General features: G+C 41.7%; 1 protein-coding gene across 1 annotated transcript in view; it reads left to right on the plus strand.

Annotated features, from left to right (window-relative positions):
• Positions 1-20,579, plus strand: part of LOC106565728 (contactin-4) — a 114,539-nt gene that overhangs the window by 63,230 nt on the left and 30,730 nt on the right. Inside the window, exons 2-5 of the mRNA XM_045691840.1 lie at positions 11,344-11,488; positions 16,297-16,423; positions 16,595-16,764; positions 17,923-18,018. Of these exons, the coding sequence (XP_045547796.1) occupies positions 11,434-11,488; positions 16,297-16,423; positions 16,595-16,764; positions 17,923-18,018 (448 nt within the window). The 5' untranslated portion in view covers positions 11,344-11,433. The remainder of the gene's footprint in view (positions 1-11,343; positions 11,489-16,296; positions 16,424-16,594; positions 16,765-17,922; positions 18,019-20,579) is intronic.

The raw sequence follows: 20,579 nt of genomic DNA on the forward strand, positions 1-20,579 counted from the left end.
ACAGGGAGAATACGGTACGAATGGCCCATGTTCTGAATTCTGTTGCTGTACATTTCAAAAGTGCTGAACAAATAGTTATATTGATTACATCTGTCTTAGCTCGCTCATTAATGTCTTAATCGAAATTACGGATTGCCTCTTATCTGCTCATCGATCCCTTATGCCATAGTTTGTACATCTCAATTCTCAGTAGAAACCATATATCAGCTATGTTTTTTAAAAAGGCAGTAAATGAGGCTAAATTAACTGTTTTGCTGCCAGACAAGGCTTCATGGTGCTGGAAAGAAAGCTCTGCTGTTGGGACAGCTTTATATAGGCCTTAACAGTTTGTGAGCACCGTTTGTCACTGTTATAGTGCAATTCATGTATTGTTTAGTGTTGTGGGGTGGCTTTGCTGGCATGCATCAACATTTTTGGGGGTGGAGTTTGCCCCACCAAGATTTACATGCTAAAATCGCCACTGGTTTCAGATGCCTTTTTAATTCCAATGAAATCGTATCTTCAGGTTTTTACAGGGGCTGCATAGACTGTGAAATGAGGGACACTTCTCCTCAGCAAGGCTGTTCTGAGGAGCTCTACCACATAGATCGCACCCTTTGGAATCCGGCAGATGCAACAAAATGCCATACGTTTTTTATATTGTAACTCTGTTGTGTGGTCTCTTCAACTCAAGCTGCTTTTCTGTTTGATGTCCTTCACTGCCAACCTCAGATTCCACCTTCTACTTTACCATCTCTTCTATTCTTATGGATATAGGGGGAATAATCAGAGTGGCATTGACCTGTTTTGTTGGGTGTGTATACTCTGTCAGAGCCCGTGTCAAGGAGACACGGTTCATGCCTAATTTTTAGCAGAATTAATCACTCTGTGACCTAGCAGAGATGATGGACTCCCTTTCCTTTCTCTGAAATACCACTGCTGTCTCCCACATTGTGCAGGTGAATGACAGCTGCCATTCCCCGGTGGGACCCATAACCAGGCTGTGTTGACAGAACTCTGTTGCAGCTCTGATGATATATGGTGATGATGCATATCAGCAGTTTGTGATTTGAATTAAAAAAAAATTCTCAGCAGATATTCTCAAAGGGGTGTATTATTTGACTCAGGGCAAAGTATTATTTACAGAAACATATATTTCACCTGACAAAACGAATAAAATGGTTCCACCGACATAGATGAGCATTGCTGTTAGATTTCTCTTGATCTTGACTTCACCTTTTCATATCAGTTTGGAATTGCTCCTAATGTCCCTTCGCCCTACTGTAAGAGCTATTTCCTATCTGGTTAGCTGGTGAATGGGGCTGCAGCTCCCTTGCCGGCAAATACATCACTTGTATAAGAAGTGATCAATTGGAGAGGAAAGGGCTGATACAACACCGTTGAATATTTCGGGGCCTGTAATTTGATTCAATGAATTATTCATGGGTGGCCCTGTAATGAATGTAAAAAGAGTTTCCCTATCATTCATAATCTCCGGGGCTGCAGTAATGTGACTCCCTTGCTTTGGGCACTTAGTGTCGTTTCCAAAAGCCTGCTGCTGGATACCTGAGCATGTAAGGAAGGGGTGGAACTAGAGACATTTTTTGGAATGCTGAAAGAGAGGCTTCAAATGTTAACACCTTATATACAATGGCTGAGGATTATAGAAAATATGGGAAAAACCCTGTGCTCAGGGTGAGGATTTTTGATAAAGAATAGAATAAGATGTTGGATATGATAAGGATATGTCTGAATAGATGGATATCTGTCTGGTTTGCTATTATACAATCTGCTACTGAGACAAGGCTGTGTTCCATTTCACATCATTAACGTACTGTAAAACCAGCACAGATCACGAAGACTAGCAACAATTCACCAGGTGATTTTTTTATTTTATATGGGCGGCAGGTAGCCTAGCGGTTAAGAGCGTCGGGCCGGTAACCGAAAGGTAGCTGCTTCAAATCCCTTAACCAACTAGGTGAAAAATCTGTTGATATGCCCTTGAGCAAAGCACATAACCCTAATTGCTCCTGTAAGTTGCTCTGGATAAGAGCGTCTGCTAAATTACTCAAATGTAAAACGTAGCTGTTGATGAGAAAGTGTCAAGAATAAAAGTTCAATCTAGGAATTCATACTCTCCTTCAAACTTTTCATTGTGCTAAAGATATGCCCATGTGTGCTCATTATCACCTAACTTGAGTCACTGAGTAAGATGCAGTAGGCTACAACATGTGCAAGAAAACAAGCTGTGAAAAACGGTGTGTGTCGTAAGCAACTCACTGGAAACAATGGCATGAACCCGATTACCTGCATTTGACTTGCGCTGTCAACCCTTAAAATAGAAAAGCCATTAGTCTAGAGAAGCATAACACCACACTCCAACACTCCTCTTAGCTCAACGGGGAGCGGAATATATATATATATATATATATGATTGGTTATGGGTGGTGTTATATTGCACCCAACTGGGAACAGCATTCCATATCCATTCACTATTGGAACAAGAGAGTGGCAGGATTATGCATAGTAATCAGTAATAAAGAATTGCCTTGTATTGTTCCCCTGATTACTCTCCTATTGGACACAGCCATTCAGGTAGAATGAGATGTTGAATATCACTTCTGCTGCTTATATTTATTGGGCTTTTTCCTGTTAGAAATATAATTCTCTCTCTGGAGATAATGATTAAGTAGTAAAAGTTGTCTTAACATTTTAGTCATTTAGCAGACACTCTTATCCAGAGCGACTTACAGTAGTGAATGCATACATTTCATTAAACATTTTTTATTTATTTTTTCTGTGCTGGCCCCCCGTGGGAATTGAACCCACAACCCTGGTGTTGCAAACACCATGCTCTACCAACTGAGCTACAGGGAAGGCTAAGTTATCTTTTCTTATTGTTATTGAGTCTTGGTTCTTTTCACTGAATATGAAATTGCCTAGCAAACAAACACGGACACTAGTTTTGTATGAAATACATCTCTTAAATAATATGAATTCTCACCAGTTGGATTACATTTAGCCGTTTCAACAGCAACTTGCTCAGTGATCCTTTCTAAGACTCTTGTTGTGAAATTGCTAGTAGTTTGCTTCTCTGCCTTTTCTCTGATATTGTGCTGTAGAGTATGCAGAGTGCTTTTTATTAAGGCCACTGCAAGCGGGGCTCTATCCACCTGCAGAAACAATCTGTCTTTTTGTGTTAGCTTTGCTGGTGTCTGTCATGCTGGAAACCAAATTACAATGAGTAAATGGCCTCTGTATTGCAAGCACAGGAATTCAGGTCATTGTGATTGGTGTGTGTGTATCACACCAATGCCTCTTAGAAATAGTGATACCCTATGAAGTAGCTACCACTTTTACAAAACATTTTTATAGCGTTATACCACGACACAACATTGTAGAAAAGTTAAAAGCAGTGAATTTATTGGCCAGTATTTAACTTATTAATATTTAGCCCTGTATATTCTTAACAAGTTTATTATTTTATTCTGAGTCAATAATGCATATTCCCAGGCAAAATACACAAACTCTATCAAACAAACTATGATCTGGGGTCGATCAGATGGGTCAAACTTGTAGTATTTATTTATTTTTTTTACATCTTTATCACTGTTTGACATCCAGTCATCCTTTTTCTTCAGGAATTCAAGGACAATCCTTGAATCCTGCCGTGGTGGACTGCTGCCGTCACTGGTGCCATAATTGTGCAGAGCCTTGAAGAAGGAATGTTCCCTGTGATCAGGGCTGTACACTGTGTTACAGACTGATAGCAGCAGCAAGGCACAGTGTCTCACTCACTCACTCACTCACAAACTCACTCACTCACTCACTCACTCACTCACTCACCAAAGGAAGAGGCTGATTATGTCTCAGCTCCTGGTGAAGTATAGAGCTCTCTCCAGTTACTCTACGAGTACTCAATCAGTGGGAAACATGGTTGTCAGTGGAGCTGGTGATTTATTGCTTAGTGTAAATGAGTACGACTTTGGGTGTTATTTCAGGTACAGGAGCTGTGGCTACTGTAATCCCATTTTCTATGTGATGTGTCTACTGTACAGTGTGTGGGTGTGCATGTTTGCGCGTTTATACCCACTTTACATTTAGCAATACTGGGCTGTGCATTTTCAACATACAGCAACTGGCGCTGTCCATGGTGCTGATCTGTGTTACATTATTGGTGATGGCACTTATCGTCTTATCACCGTGTCTGCCTTTCAAGCTCTGTAAGGACTAGTAGGAATTGTTTACTTTCAATTGTGTGCATGACTACTGTCCAGATAATCAGAATCTTAATATGTTCTTCCTCTTATACCACACTGTTGGGAGAAGCACTCTTCACCTCCATGACAACAAACATTTTTCTAATAACAGGATGATTATTTACTTTACTTACCATTTTACGCCGTGACTTTTCATAACCCATAAGTCTTTATTTTATTTATTGGATAGTGATTTAAGCTAATGAGTGAATTACTGGATACTGTAAAGATGAATCAGTGGGTTAATTTGAAGTCCATCTATTTATATAAACGATTTCTCTTTAGAGCTATCTTCACTCCGTCCTTCACTCTTCGTTGCCTGTTGACTCTGTGCACTCACTGTAGTGTTCCTGTGAATACTGAAAAACAAGATGGGATGTAAGTAGATTTTACTCGTCAATATTCTCCTCTCCTCTAACTAGCAGCATGTTCACCCATTAGCCGGTGGATGTTGATTGACATCTAGCCACCATAGTGCTGCCTAGCTCCCCCTCCCCCATGCCTGGATATGGGTCGACAGTAACCTGAGATCAAGGAGATTACAGGAATGTTTTGGAAAGGTGAGCTATGATATGATTAGGATATAAATGGAAGTGGATGGACAAGATTTAATTCAGTCTGTACCACCGGTATAATATTTCATAGCAATAATTAAGGTCTGTCCATTGCAACACTGGAGATTCTTAGGCTCCCTTTCCCCCTTCCTCTCCCCTCCTTGACGTTGCAATTTCACAGAGAAATGGTTTAGTCCAGCCTGGTCCAAATGCTCTATGCCATGATTAACCCTAACAAAATGAGGCTTTTGAAACCCAGGGTGTGTGATTCTGTATACTGGTCTTATTAAAAGGGGTACGCTCGAAAAACGTGACTTAATTATCTCTGGCTAGGCTGCTGATGTACATTTTCAGTGGTCACGTGTTTATCTCAGTACTCAGGAACTAATGAAGTGGAACACTGCTCACCAGAGTTCAACTGCGTCCTCCTCTCATTTCCACCTAGTTTACATATCCCACTAGGGGATGCTGCTCATCAGTAATGAACATTAAACCAGCCAATGCATCAGACTAGAATCCAGCCGTGTCGATACCCATACCTCATTGAATCATTTCTTTCCAGCTAGCTATCTTAATCTCGGAGGCCATTGAGGGAGAAGAGGCTCATTATCTATGCCACAGTGTTATTAGGGATTATCCCTGACAGATAGTTTCCCTTGCAGGCACCATTAACTCGGATTCATCCCACTTGGTATTTCCAACACCTGCGACCACCTTCCGCTGGGCACAATAATTATTACAGTTGTATATAAATTAATCATGGGGTTCATGAGCAACATTTTTTTAATTTTTGGACTGTGACCAAGAAACACATCCTCCCCAAAGATTCCCAGGGCCTGAGCATCATTAAAACAGAGCTGCGCTATCTGACAGAGGAACAGCGCCAGCTCTCTGTCGTACATTACGCTTACGGGACTCTAGTCTCTGCATCTTGACGCTGAGCATAATCATAGCTGCGATCCATGAGGCAAATGCATACAGTTCCATGAGTTTGACTTTGAGCGCCAGGGGGAGAGGACGTGCTACAGTGAGGAGACAAAAGAAAGTTGATCAGCTTGAAAATGAAACTGGACAGCTGACAAGAGCGAACATAAATTAGCATCGATCATCTGGCAGAGCAGGGACACTAATGACTTTAGGCTTCAGGGCCTTGTTAGACAACCTCAGCAATGGGCTGCAATGGTTTACCTTCCCTCACAATCCCATAAATAGCTATAATTCCTCAGTGAGCCTAGTCACAATAGGAATGGCTAGATTTAATGCCACTACTCCTCTACTACACAATTCATATCCATGTACAGTAACACGTTTGGCTGGATCCTAAAGTGCTTTACTGTGTGTTTGGGTTTAAATCAACTCATCCATTAACATGTGCACCACCTGTCTGGGTGATGCAGAGAAAAGAGCACCAGAATGATCACTACTGGATGCAGCAGTTCTTGGAGTTGGAAAATGTGAGAAGTCATTCCAGCCTGTTCTAAACTGAGGGATGATTGGATGGCCAAAATATTATGATCAGGGATTTAGTCATGATACAGTATTTAAGGCCCTGACTCTACATCATTACAGTAGGATATACTTGGAACAAAAGGAAGAGTGACCCCTCTTGGCCAATGTACATCACTACTGTCAGTGAATTTGTTGCACCTTATCTCACTCAGACAATTTTTGGCAAGCTTGTCTGAATTTAGATCACATTGATTGTGAATGACTCACCACAGTAACTAGCATGTATAATTTATTGATTACAAATAGGCTTTTTGGGTAGTTGGCTGGAAAATATTCCTGGCAGGTTGAGTTAAACATTTCACACAAACTTAATATAACATAAAATTGTACATATACTCCCACCAAAGACTGGAGATTGATGGTATTGCAGACTGATCGTATTGCAGACTGATGGTATTGCAGACTGATGGTATTGGAATGGATAGGGGGAAAAGTCAGTACATTTAGTCCAAATGGATCAAATGTGAGTTCCTTCTATTGTTAGATGTATACTGTTTCAGAGTCAGTTTTTCCTACATGTGACAGATACATGATCCCTGTAACTCGAAGGGAAGTTATCATCAACCAAATGTCCTGTTATTGACTTAAAGTATTCCTCCATAGTTGATTGAGACCAATGGCAAGACTTTGGGCAGAATGACAAACGAAAAAGCAGGAGGTTAAACAATGGAAACCAAATCAATGGAGATGGCTGAAAAGAAGATAAAGAACCTAATAAATCTCATCTAATTTAATCTCTCCTCATCCCTTTTGAGATCTGCTCAACGTGAGCAAGACAAAGAAGCTGATAGTGAATTACAGGAAAAGGAGGGCTGAGCACGCCCCCATTCACATCAACAGGGCTGTAGTTGAGCGGGTTCCTTGGTGTCCACATCACTAAGGACTTATCATGGTCCAAACACACCAACAAAGTTGTGAAGGGGGCTCGACAATGCCTATTCCCCCCTCTGGAGGCTGAAAAGATTTGGCATGGGACCTCAGATCCTCAAAAGGTTCTACAGCTGCACTATCGAGAGCATCCTGACGGATTGCATCACTGCTTGGTATGGCAACTGCTCAGCATCCAACCGCAAGGCGCTACAAAGGGTAGTACGTACGGCCCAGTACATCACTGGGGCCGAGCTTCCTTCCGTCCATCACCTCTATACCAGGTGGTGTCAGAGGATGGCCCTAAAAATTGGCAAAGACTCTAGCCACCCAAGTCATAGACTTTTCTCTCTGCTACCGCATGGCAAGCAGTACCATAAGATTGCTGAACAGTTAGTCAAATGGCCATCCAGACTATTTGCATCGACCACCTTATTTTATTACTATTTATATAATTTTTGCACAGGCTCGATGTACGTGCACTGGAATCTAACCGCACACTCACACATACTACACTGACACTCCAACACACACACACACGCCAATACACACACACACACGCACACACACGCACGGACACACACACAAAACACACATGCATATTGACCCCACACACACACACACACACATACACTACATGACCAAAAGTATGTAAACACCTGCTCGTCGAATATCTCATTCCAAAATCATGTGCATTAATATGGAGTTGGTCCCCCCTTTGCTGTTATAACAGCCTACACTCTTCTTGGAAGGTTTTCCAATAGATGTTGGAAAATTACTGCAGGGATCTGCTTCCATTCAGCCACAAGAGGTCGGCACTGATGTTGGGCGATTAGGCCTGGCTCGCAGTCGGCGTTCCAATTCATCCCAAAGGTGTTCGATGGGGTTCAGGTCAGGGCTCTGTGCAGGCCAGTCAAGTTCTTCCACACCGATCTTGACAAACCATTTCTGTATGGCCCTTGCTTTTTGCACAGGGGCATTGTCATGATGAAAAAGGAAGGGGCCTTCCCCAAACTGTTGCTACAAAGTTGGAAGCACAGAATCATCTAGAATGTCATTGTCTGCTGTAGTGTTAAGATTTCCCTTCACTGGAACTAAGGGGCCTAGCCCGAACCATGAAAAACAGCCACAGACCATTATTCCTCCTCCACCAAACTTTACAGTTGGCACTATACATTGGGGCAGGTAGCGTTCTCCTGGCATCTGCCAAACCAATATTTGTCTGTCAGACTGCCAGATGGTAAAGCGTGATTCATCACTCCAGAGGACACGTTTCCACTGCCCCAGAGTCCAACGGCGGTGAGCTTTATACCACTCCAGCCGACGCTTGGCATTGCACATGGTGAACTTAGGCTTGTGTATGCCTTCTCCGCTATGGAAACCCATTTCTTGAAGCTCCCGATTTAACATTTATTGTGCTGACGCTGCTTCCGGAGGCAGTTTGGAACTCGGTAGTGAGTGTTGCAACCGAGGACAGACGATTGTTATGCGTAATGCGCTTCAGCACTCGGCGGTCCCGTTCTGTGGGCTTGTGTGGCCTACCACTTCGCGTTGTTGCTCCTAGACGTTTCCACTTCACAATAACAGCACTTACAGTTGACCAGGGCAGCTCTAGCAGGGCAGACATTTTACAAACTGACTTGTTGGAAAGGTGTCATCATATTACGGTGCCACGTTCAAAGTCACTGAGCTCTTCAGTAAGGCCATTCTACTGCCAATTTTTGTCTATGGAGATTGCATGGCTGTGTGCTTGATTTTATACACCTGTCAGCAATGGGTGTGGCTGAAATAGCCAAATCCAGTAATTTGAAGGGGTGCCCACATATTTTTGAATATATAGTGTACATTCACATTCCTTCACACTCTTCACATATGCTGCTGCTACTTTTTGTTTATAATCTACTGTATGCCTAGTCACTTTACCCCAACCTACATGTCCATATTACCTCAATTACCTTGACTAATCCATACCCCTGATCTTTGACTTGGTACCGCTTGTATATAGCCTTGCTATTGTTTTTTTATAGTGTTTTATAGAGTTTATTTAGAAAATGTTTCCAACTTTTTTTCAACTTTGCATTGTTGTTCAAAGGAAAACTCCACCCAAAACAATAGTTTGGTATTTGTTTTATTAGTCCATTATTGCCATAGTCCCAAAAGGTTTTTCTTGTCAGCAATCAAGTTTTCAAGATAATGTAACTTTCAAAATACAGAAATCATACCCGTATGATTCATTTTGCATCATATGATGCTGCATTTTGCATCATATGGTGATGATCTCTGTATGATTTCTGTACTTGTAACAATGGTCTTGTAAGTAAGCATTTAATGGTAAGGTATACCTGTTGTATTCGGCGCACGCCACAAATAAAATGTGATTTGATTATATTATATATTATTTCGGAAATATACTGCACCAAATCACATTTTATTGGTCGCATAAACATATTTATCAAATGTTATTGCGGGTGTAGCGAAATGCTTGTGCTCCTAGCTCCAATAGTCCAGTAATATCTAACTAAAATAACCAAGTTCAACCTAGCTAATTTCCGATTCATTGGAAATTGTTCGACTACAGATAGCAAAACTGTAGTTAAATGCCATGATACTCCCCCACTTAACATATTGCTTGACTAGTTCGGCCTAAGCTTGCTGTACAAAATGAAAACCCATTCAGTCTGTCTACTAACAGGCTCTCAAAGTGCTTGATAGGAAGCCCAATAGCCATCAACACTGTTACATCTTCAGAAACCACGAGCTTCTGAGTTGGGAAAATCTTGTGCAATACACTGACGAATGTCTTGTATTCAAGATCCTGAATGGCCTGCATCCCCCTCCACTTAGTACATTTGTTAAACAGAAAACCCAAACCCATGGTAGCAGATCCACAAGGTCTGCCATGAAAGGTGACTGCCTGCTTTTCCTTAAGGGAACTATACAATCTTCTTTCTCTGTGAGAGCTTCCCATGTCACACTGCCATCAGACACACACAACTGCACCACCTATCACATTTTCACAAAAAACATAAAGACATGGCCAAAGGCCAATCAGATTTGTGAACCTAGCTGTGTATTGCAGCTCTCCATGTTGTCTGTAGCTTGTGAGGTGTGGAAACACTTTGTTTCTTTTATGTATTTTGTTTTGTTGCTTTATGTGTTATGTTGCTGTCTGCGTGCTACGTGTTGCTTGTCCTATGTTGCTCTGCATGTGCTCACTGCTCATTGTTTGTCTGCATTGTTATTGTTATTGTAATTGTTTTTAATAACCTGCCCAGGGACTGCGATTGAAAGTTAGCCGGCTGGCTAAAACCGGCAATTTTACTGAAATGTTTGTGCACTGTTCTTATAAAAATAAACTCAATCTCAATATTACAATAACAATATTCATTCAAACGTCTCCCATTAGGCCTATTAATACTCCGGTAAATAAATACCTGATACCGACACAATATAATGACTTTATGTTATTGATACCTGACCCTCTGTCTGGAACTGCTTAGAGCCTGTAAATGTAATGTGTATAGCAGCAAGACTTTGCTTTTAGAATTCACAGCAGTAACAGTTCCCTCATGATTCATAGAGGATATCTTCTCTGTCTGTGTCTGCTCTGTTTTGAAGTAGAATGAATGCCTTTCCACTATGTGGATTGCTTTCTCTAGTTCTCTCAATAGAGGGCAGTTTAATTTAATATGTCTCACCACGCTGTCTTATTCCCTGCCCTTTAAAAGTCTCACATCGAACGCCTCCCCGGCACATTCTTTTCACTGATATATGGGGAGAGAAATGCATGCAGATCTGTATATGCTTCACATTATTTTCAGTGTAAATGTGTTGAACCAACAATAGTTTGAGAGAAATCTAAACATTGCCTTTGGCAGGGGGGCTGTGCTGCTCATCGGTTGCTGCTGTAAGCCTTGAATCTTTTTTCTCGCTCCCTTGACTTGTGCTCCTGGGAGATATTGTAGCAGCAGAATGTATACACCAAATATCAGCTCCCATGGATAAGCTGCTAGCTGCCCCTCAGGCACAGGGTCTTGGCTCTGCTTATTAGATGAATGAATTGTTAATGGCTCACTGATTTTCCTCAAGTTCCAGTTCCGTTTTTCAACAGGCTCAGTGTATGTTGCAAAAGGATTGTTGCCGCATTGCCCATTTCCTCTTTTCTCCTTCCACAGCTAAAAGGAGCAGAGTTTACACAGGAAATATTCTACTCTCACTGGCAATTGGATGGGAGAAAAGAAAATCTTTGACCTTGGAAATTGAAGATGTTGTTGCCATGGGAACTGTTAATCCTTCTGTCATTCAAGGACTGCCTTGCTGGTAAGATGGCCCCCAAGTCGCCGTTGATACCACACCTGATCTGCACACTCATCTCTTGCATGTCTGTTTTATCCTTTCCTTCTCTTCAAAAAGTATCATGCCATTCTCACCCAGGATGCATGCTGTTTACCACTGGTATTATTATTGTAAGTATGTATGTATATGTATGTATGTATGTATGTATGTATGTATATATTTATTTATTTGATTATTTTCCCCTAACCCTAACAAGCCTCCCCTAATTGGAGTAACTAATGGACAACAACACTTAGGCTTCTACTTCCAGCTTATACATACTATATATATTTTACAGACACAGTATATTTTACATGAGTTATCTTAGGTTTGTTTTTAGTCCAATCCCTCAACCCATCTATCTCTGAAGACCATCCAGTTTTGATTTCAATTTGCCATATATTTTTTCTACTGTGCTGTTGTGTTTCACAAAAGTTCTGAACCTTCCTATTCTCAAAGTTTCTACAGATTGTAAATTAAAGATAAACATTTTTGCTTATAGTATTGTTATATAATTGATTGATTGACTATGACTTTTTAAATCACTCAATAGTGCTATCTGCAGAGTTAGCTCCAGGTAAATTCTTCAGCCATTCCTGAACCTGCAACCAAAAACAAGCTAGATATGCACAGTACCAAAACAAATTATCTAATGATTCTGTCTCTTCGCAGCAAAATCTGCAGAGCTGGGATGGTTGTTGCATCCATATATATTACATTATATTGGTTGCAAGAATTTTGTATAATTTAAATTAAAAAAACTCAATTTAGAATCCGGCGTTGTTTTGTGTGTCAGTTCATAAACCATGTGCCACGGAATCGGTACATCAAAAATCTCTTCCCAACTACTATGCAATCTGTATGGCACAGCTGTCCATTGTTTAGTCCTTAAATCAAACTGGTATACTTTTTTTTTATTTATCACAATTTTCTTTAACCAATTTTGGCCTTTAGTACAGGGCCGACAGACAAGTTCCTTACTTTCTCCTCCTTCCACTTGACTTTTCCATTTTTGCGGTAATGCTGCAATTAGTTAGTTGTAATTTTGGATAGAGCAGATATTTCCATATTTGTTTTAGCTGCATGTGTGACAACTCCACCAGTCCTTTATATGATATAATTTGAAAAGATTATACCGTTTCTAAACATTGGTTAAAAAAATGTTGTTTTTTTTTAAATCTTGTGTCAAACTTGAAGTGAAAGTTGTAGAGTTTGTGATTAACTCACAATGGTTTCAATGCTGCTAATCTATGTTGTATTTCTCATTCTTCATGTCATATGTCTCACTTTATACTGGTACTGTATCTCCTTGTACAATGGGATTAACACTTCCTTATCCTTCTATATCTCGCCCTCTGCCAAAACACTGAACACAACTGTAAGGTCCCAATTGCTAACCTGAATTCCTTTTCCATACATCTGAGTGACCTGGTACAGGCAGAGCTCTGGAGTTTCAATAGAGCCGAGTATCTCCCACACAGTTATGTCATAATACTGTTATCGTATTATGAACTATCTACAGAAATAAGAGGGGTTTGAAGTTGACAGGCCTTTCTGACAGATATAAATGGAAGTCAAGCCGAATGTTTACAAGTCATCAGACAAATGTATTTCCATTTATACAGTGTATGGAGCAGGTGGCCATCGTGGTGTTTTCTATTCTTCCATCTCCATTGATTTAGCATTTTGTCTTAAGTCAGCACTTTCTCAGGGACACCTATGGATCTAGGCAGCCTGGAGAGGGAAACAGAGAATGAGGAGGAGGTAACAGAATGAGGAGGAGGTAACAGAATGAGGAGAGGGGTGACGGAATGTGGAGGAGGGGGTGACGGAATGTGAAGAAGTCAAATTTTATATTTTTTCCCCATCATTGAGCTTCCATTTACATACATGCATTTATAATTGATATTCAGTGTGCATGTTTAGTTTGAGGAGGGTGACTGCAAGCCAGGGTGACTTCTCTCAAACTTACATGAAGCTCTTCCCAGGTCGAATAGCCCAACTATTAAAGGTTCATTGATTTATTTCATTTAAAGCACATCGGGAAATGAAGCACCTCCCTTGGAGGCTGGTAAAAGAAAGGAGGCCCTCACCTTAGGCAATGCTTCTCCCCCAAACTCTCATTAGGGTGATGATGCGGGAGGGACTACTTCTCTTTGTCCTAGTTGTCAAGGTTAGAGACCATATGAAATAAAATAAAAAAACAGGTGATTTTCAAAGGGGACATAAAAAAATGTGACTGTAGCTGTGAAAAGCCACCAGGATAGTGTAACCTACTGTATGTCTCTACACCAGGATACTGTAGCCTACTGTATGTCTCTACACCAGGATACTGTAGACTACTATATGTCTCTACACCAGGATACTGTAGCCTACTGTATGTCTCTACACCAGGATACTGTAGCCTTCTGTATGTCTCTACACCAGGATACTGTAGCCTACTATATGTCTCTACACCAGGATACTGTAGCCTACTATATGTCTCTACACCAGGATACTGTAGCCTACTGTATGTCTCTACACCAGGATACTGTAGCCTTCTGTATGTCTCTACACCAGGATACTGTAGCCTTCTGTATGTCTCTACACCAGGATACTGTAGCCTTCTGTATGTCTCTACACCAGGATACTGTAGCCTACTGTATGTCTCTACACCAGGATACTGTAGCCTACTCTGTCTCTACACCGGGATACTGTAGCCTACTATATGTCTCTACACCAGGATACTGTAGCCTACTGTATGTCTCTACACCGGGATACTGTAGCCTTCAGTATGTCTCTACACCAGGATACTGTAGCCTACTATATGTCTCTACACCAGGATACTGTTGCCTACTCTGTCTCTACACCGGGATACTGTAGCCTACTATATGTCTCTACACCGGGATACTGTAGCCTACTATATGTCTCTACACCGGGATACTGTAGCCTACTATATGTCTCTACACCAGGATACTGTTGCCTACTCTGTCTCTACACCGGGATACTGTAGCCTACTATATGTCTCTACACCGGGATACTGTAGCCTACTATATGTCTCTACACCGGGATACTGTAGACTACTATATGTCTCTACACCGGGATACTGTAGCCTTCTGTATGTCTCATCACCAGGATAGTGTAGCCTACTATGTTTTTACACCAGGATACTGTAGCCTACTATATGTCTCATCACCAGGATACTGTAGCCTACTGTATGTCTCTACACCAGGATACTGTAGCTTTCTGTATGTCTCTACACCAGGATACTGTAGCCTTCTGTATGTCTCTACACCAGGATACTGTAGCTTTCTGTATGTCTCTACACCAGGATACTGTAGCCTACTGTATGTCTCTACACCAGGATACTGTAGCCTACTGTATGTCTCTACACCAGGATACTGTAGCCTTCTGTATGTCTCTACACCGGGATACTGTAGCCTACTATATGTCTCTACACCAGGATACTGTAGCCTTCAGTATGTCTCTACACCAGGATACTGTAGTCTACTATATGTCTCTACACCAGGATACTGTAGCCTACTATATGTCTCTACACCGGGATACTGTAGCCTACTATATGTCTCATCACCAGGATAGTGTAGCCTACTGTATGTTTCTACACCAGGATACTGTAGCCTTCTGTATGTCTCTACTCCAGGATACTGTAGCCTTCTGTATGTCTCTACACCGAGATACTGTAGCCTACTATGTTTTTACACCAGAATACTTTAGCCTACTATATGTCTCATCACCAGGATAGTGTAGCCTACTGTATGTTTCTACACCAGGATACTGTAGCTTTCTGTATGTCTCTACACCAGGATACTGTAGCCTTCTGTATGTCTCTACACCAGGATACTGTAGCCTACTATATGTCCCTACACCAGGATACTGTAGCCTACTATATGTCCCTACACCGGGATACTGTAGCCTTCTGTATGTCTCTACACCAGGATACTGTAGCCTACTATATGTCCCTACACCGGGATACTGTAGCCTACTATATGTCCCTACACCAGGATACTGTAGCCTACTGTATGTCTCAACAACAGGATACTGTAGCCTACTATATGTCTCTACACCGGGATACTGTAGCCTACTATATGTCCCTACACCAGGATACTGTAGCCTACTATATGTCTCATCACCGGGATACTGTAGCTTTCTGTATGTCTCTACACCGGGATACTGTAGCCTACTGTATGTCTCTACACCGGGATACTGTAGCCTTCTGTATGTCTCCACCGGGATACTGTAGCCTACTGTATGAATAGTGAAGACCGTTAGTTCTGTTGGAAGGGACTTTACCCATTGTGGGAATGATAGCTAAATTTCAGTGGAGTTAATTAGATTAACATGGGGTAATTACTCTGTTGAATTGGTATGTTGGCTACAGCTTACCAAAACAACAGACCTGACTGAGCTGCCATGCGTGCCATGGGTATGCCAACAACAGACTGCACGTTGGTTAGAATTCAAATGGAAAGAAGGAAAACACAAGGATATGTCAGTGTGTTCTGTAAACTGAAGAGTCATAATATGCATGCAGAGCTACAGGGTGTAGAGAATGTAATCAGTTAATTGGCCTCTTGTGTCAGTGTAGTATTTGTCCTCGCTCATGTCAACACTGTGGGCTATTCTTGTTGCCTAAGACTACTGTATGTATAATGAAACGATTTGGCACATAATTGGGTATAGGTTCATACAACTTATCATTTGGCCTCAGTAATTCTCTTCGGTATTGCTTTTACCATTCAGGCATAGTTGTCAACAGCAAGGTAAAACTAAAACAGTTGTGCTCTTTCACTCAGAGAGAAACACCCGCCATGGACCCGTCTTCAGTCAAGAACCAAGTGACAGCATTTTCCCCTTGAGCTTTGAGGACAACAAGGTGTTCATCAATTGTAAAGCAAAGGGAAACCCAGCCCCATATTATAAGTAGGTGTTTGTCCCTTTAACTTTTCATACCTTTCCTCTTTTTCCCCTCTATCTTCAACTGAGAAGACTGTTTTATCCTTTTGGTGTATATTGTCTCCATTTTCTAAACAACTCCATCAGTTCTATAGAAATATGATAGGGATGAATAATTGTTTGTGTGTTGCTCTACAGATGGAAGGTTGATGGGAGAGAGATTGACATGGATTTGAACTACAACCTGGTTGAAGGAAACCTGTTGATCAATAACCCCCATGCAACACATCATGGAGGGGTTTACCAGTGTATTGCTACCAATACCTTTGGAACCATCGTCAGCAAGGAGGCCAAGGTGCAGTTTGCATGTGAGTACATCTAGTCCTGTATCTAATACAAACAACAATTCAAGTGAGTTTTTACACCACTACTCCTTCTTAGACACATTCTGTTTCTCATCGAATGAAGGTGCCATTTGCTGTGATTTGACATACAACTGAGTACAGCATAAGCAAATCATTCAGGTTACGAACACAAAAAGTGTTTTTCCTCTCATTCTGTGGTTTAATTTGAAAAGAGACATTATTGGGGGTAATTGCCATGTTGACATGCACTAAGCCTGCAGCTCCATGAGTGATTAGTGTAAGTCTGAATCGTAGCATGGTTTTAACACTGGCTTAATGTTACACCCTGAGGATCACATCGTCTGGAGCATTTCAACAACAGAAGGATACTTTTTTCTTCCTCTCACTCAAATGCACTGTTGAAATTCACTCCCTCTATAGCTTGTGAAAGATAAAGATCATTTTAGACTAAAGTTATCCAAAAAATCCATCAACATATTCACATCTCCGGAGATGATACTAAGAGTAACCCAGTTATAAAAGTCCACCGAGATGATCTTCCGTGCTGATTGCTTGTTTATCCAATCTTTAATTGGTAGACCTGGTTGGCTGTTCATGTGTCAGTAGAACATTGATTTATATTGTTTCACTTTACAATGCAGGTTTACTGCCAGTCTTAGCTAATTAACCAATCTAACCCATTACATTAGGGACATTATAACCAATCTCAGGTGGTAGGAGGTTGTTATATTCATGCAGGTAGGGGGTTCATACTTGATCTTTTCATTTAAATGGTGATAAGCCTTGGATGAGATGAGTTATGACTTTATTATTCTTGATATTTGCCTGTCCCCTCTTGGGATTTGGATGATATTTTCAAAGGTTTGTGGTCCCTAGTGCTGTTTGTTTTTCCTTATAAGGCAGCAGCATTTAATGAAAAGTGAAAGTGATCTGTAAATCCAGTTTAGAGGAAGGTATTTACGCATTTACGCCTCTCCCTGTTCACACGTCACTGTTGGTATTAGCAGGGAACTAAAGTGGATGAGGTATAATAAAAGTGCATAGAGAGGAAAATGGTCTTCAAAATGAAAATGCCCTCCAGAATATCACTGCACTGTAGAGGCTGTTGTACTATAGAAGTCTGAAACTAATCAAAGCCCTTTTGTCTTTGCCTCCTCACAGATCTACAGAATTTCAGCAGAAAGCCCAGGAACACAGTGTCAGTGAGAGAAGGCCAGGCAGTGGTGCTACTGTGTGGCCCTCCACCCCATAATGGAGGTACTATAATGCTTTGTATCCTCAAAGCTCACAGACTCTATGCTGCTTCACTCTGTCACGCCCTGCAAATCTTATTGTTCCTCACTGTCATACCCACTATCTTTCCCCGACACTGTTAAACCTTTTTGTTCTCATGCCTACTATTTCTTCTCACTACTCTTAGTCTTTCAGTCTTTTCATATCCTGTTTCCTCTCTCTTCCTCTCCTGTGGGACTGGCTATTATTATCATTTCTACTGGACTGTAGCAGCACCACTCCTCTTGGTGAACGCTCCCCAAACTCATACCTTCACATCCATAGTTCATACCCTCACACGTCATGGCCTCAAGCTGACTTTCCCCCATGTGAGCCGCGACCATCTGTAAAGCCTCCGGTGCTCCACTTCCTAGCGGCAGGTTTTTTCAGTGTAGCCTGGGTAAATGTGGGTAATAAAGGCTCCTGGTGGCTGGTGTGTCCAGGGAGGGGGGGCGTTATCCTGTGGCACAGCTGTGAGTCTGCTCCGTGTCTGTGTGGTGCTGATTAGCAGACTCTCAAAGTGTCCCGCAATCCCGCAGCCATTCCACGCCACCAGTACACTTTCACACCAGTGCACCAGCATTTCCCCACTCTGTTTCTAAATGAATCAATGGCCACAAGGGATTCGAACTATACCGTTTTGCAATTTGCCCTCCTTTTCCCAAAATGCCTTCATCTCTTTATTTGACATTTTCAAGCTTTTTTTTCCAGATAGACCATTGTCACACATTTTATTGGATTTTGTAACACAGTGCTGCTGTCTTCAGGTGGATTTGAAAGGAAGTCCTGTGTGGCTCAGTAGGTAGAGCATGGTGCTTGCAACACAGGGTTGTGTGTTCAATTCCCACTGGGGGCCAGTATGGAAATGTATGCACTCCTTGCTGTAAGTTGCTTTCGATAAGTGCGTTTGCTAAATTAATCAACGCTTCAAATGGAAAACAATGCTGTGGATTTTAGATTGATGGATTCTGGGTACTTACTCCTAAACTTGGGATAGGATTAATTATCAGGTATCCTATTGAAATATTGAGTGCTTAGGTTTAGAGGGTCTACACCAGAAGTGAATGGTTATCTGTAGGAGGAAGCTATATAGTAGGTGCAATTAAGCTTGGAATGTGTTGAGTGCAAAGAAAGCCATCACATGTGGCAGGCATTGATAAGAGGAGTGAGCACTTTGGGGAAGAGGTCAGGTCAGATGAAGTGAGGAAGAACAGATATCACTAAGGTTCTGTCTAGCAACAGAGATTCAGATGTGTAGGAGGAGACTCGGCCTAGGAGGAAGGGTTAAATATCAGTGCTCTTGTGAAATATCGTTGTCTAATGCAGCTCTATTGATCCTCTGGGAAGAATAGTGTCCGTTAGGTTCTAATTCTCAGAGTAAAAACTTAACAACATCCAAGCAAACATGTTTTATTGTTTTCTGCCATACAGTGAGGGAAAAAAGTATTTGATACCCTGCTGATTTTGTGCGTTTGCCCACTGACAAAGAAATGATCAGTCTATAATTTTAATGGTAGGTTTATTTGAACAGTGAGAGACAGAATAACAACAAAAAAATCCAGAAAAATGCATGTCAAAAATGTTATAAATTGATTTGCATTTTAATGAGGGAAGTAAGTAGTTGACCCCTCTGCAAAACATGACTTAGTACTTGGTGTCAAAACCCTTGTTGGCAATCACAGAGGTCAGACGTTTCTTGTAGTTGGCCACCAGGTTTGCACACATCTCAGGAGGGATTTTGTCCCACTCCTCTTTGCAGATCTTCTCCAAGTCATTAAGGTTTCGAGGCTGACGTTTGGCAACTCGAACCTTCAGCTCCCTCCACAGATTTTCTATGGGATTAAGGTCTGGAGACTGGCTAGGCCACTCCAGGACCTTATTGTGCTTCTTCTTGAGCCACTCCTTTGTTGCCTTGGCCGTGTGTTATGGGTCATTGTCATGCTGGAATACCCATCCACGACCCATTTTCAATGCCCTGGCTGAGGGAAGGAAATTCTCACCCAAGATTTGACGGTGCATGGCCCTGTCCATCGTCCCTTTGATGCGGTGAAGTTGTCCTGTAACCCTTAGCAAAAAAACACCCCAAAAGCATAATGTTTCCACCTCCATGTTTGACGGTGGGGATGGTGTTCTTGGGGTCATAGGCAGCATTCCTCCTCCTCCAAACACGGCGAGTTGCGTTGATGCCAAAGAGCTCCATTTTGGTCTCATCTGACCACAACACTTTCACCCAGTTGTCCTCTGAATCATTCAGATGTTCATTGGCAAACTTCAGACGGGCATGTATATGTGCTTTCTTGAGCAGGGGGACCTTGCGGGCGCTGCAGGATTTCAGTCCTTCACGGCGTAGTGTGTTACCAATTGTTTTCTTGGTGACTATGGTCCCAGCTGCCTTGAGATCATTGACAAGATCCTCCGTGTAGTTCTGGGCTGATTCCTTCCGTTCTCATGATCATTGCAACTCCACGAGGTGAGATCTTGCATGGAGCCCCAGGCCGAGGGAGATTGACAGTTCTTTTGTGTTTCTTCCATTTGCGAATAATTGC

The sequence above is a fragment of the Salmo salar genome, chromosome ssa12 (genome assembly GCF_905237065.1).
Source record: "Salmo salar chromosome ssa12, Ssal_v3.1, whole genome shotgun sequence".
Classification (NCBI taxonomy): Eukaryota; Metazoa; Chordata; class Actinopteri; order Salmoniformes; family Salmonidae; genus Salmo; species Salmo salar.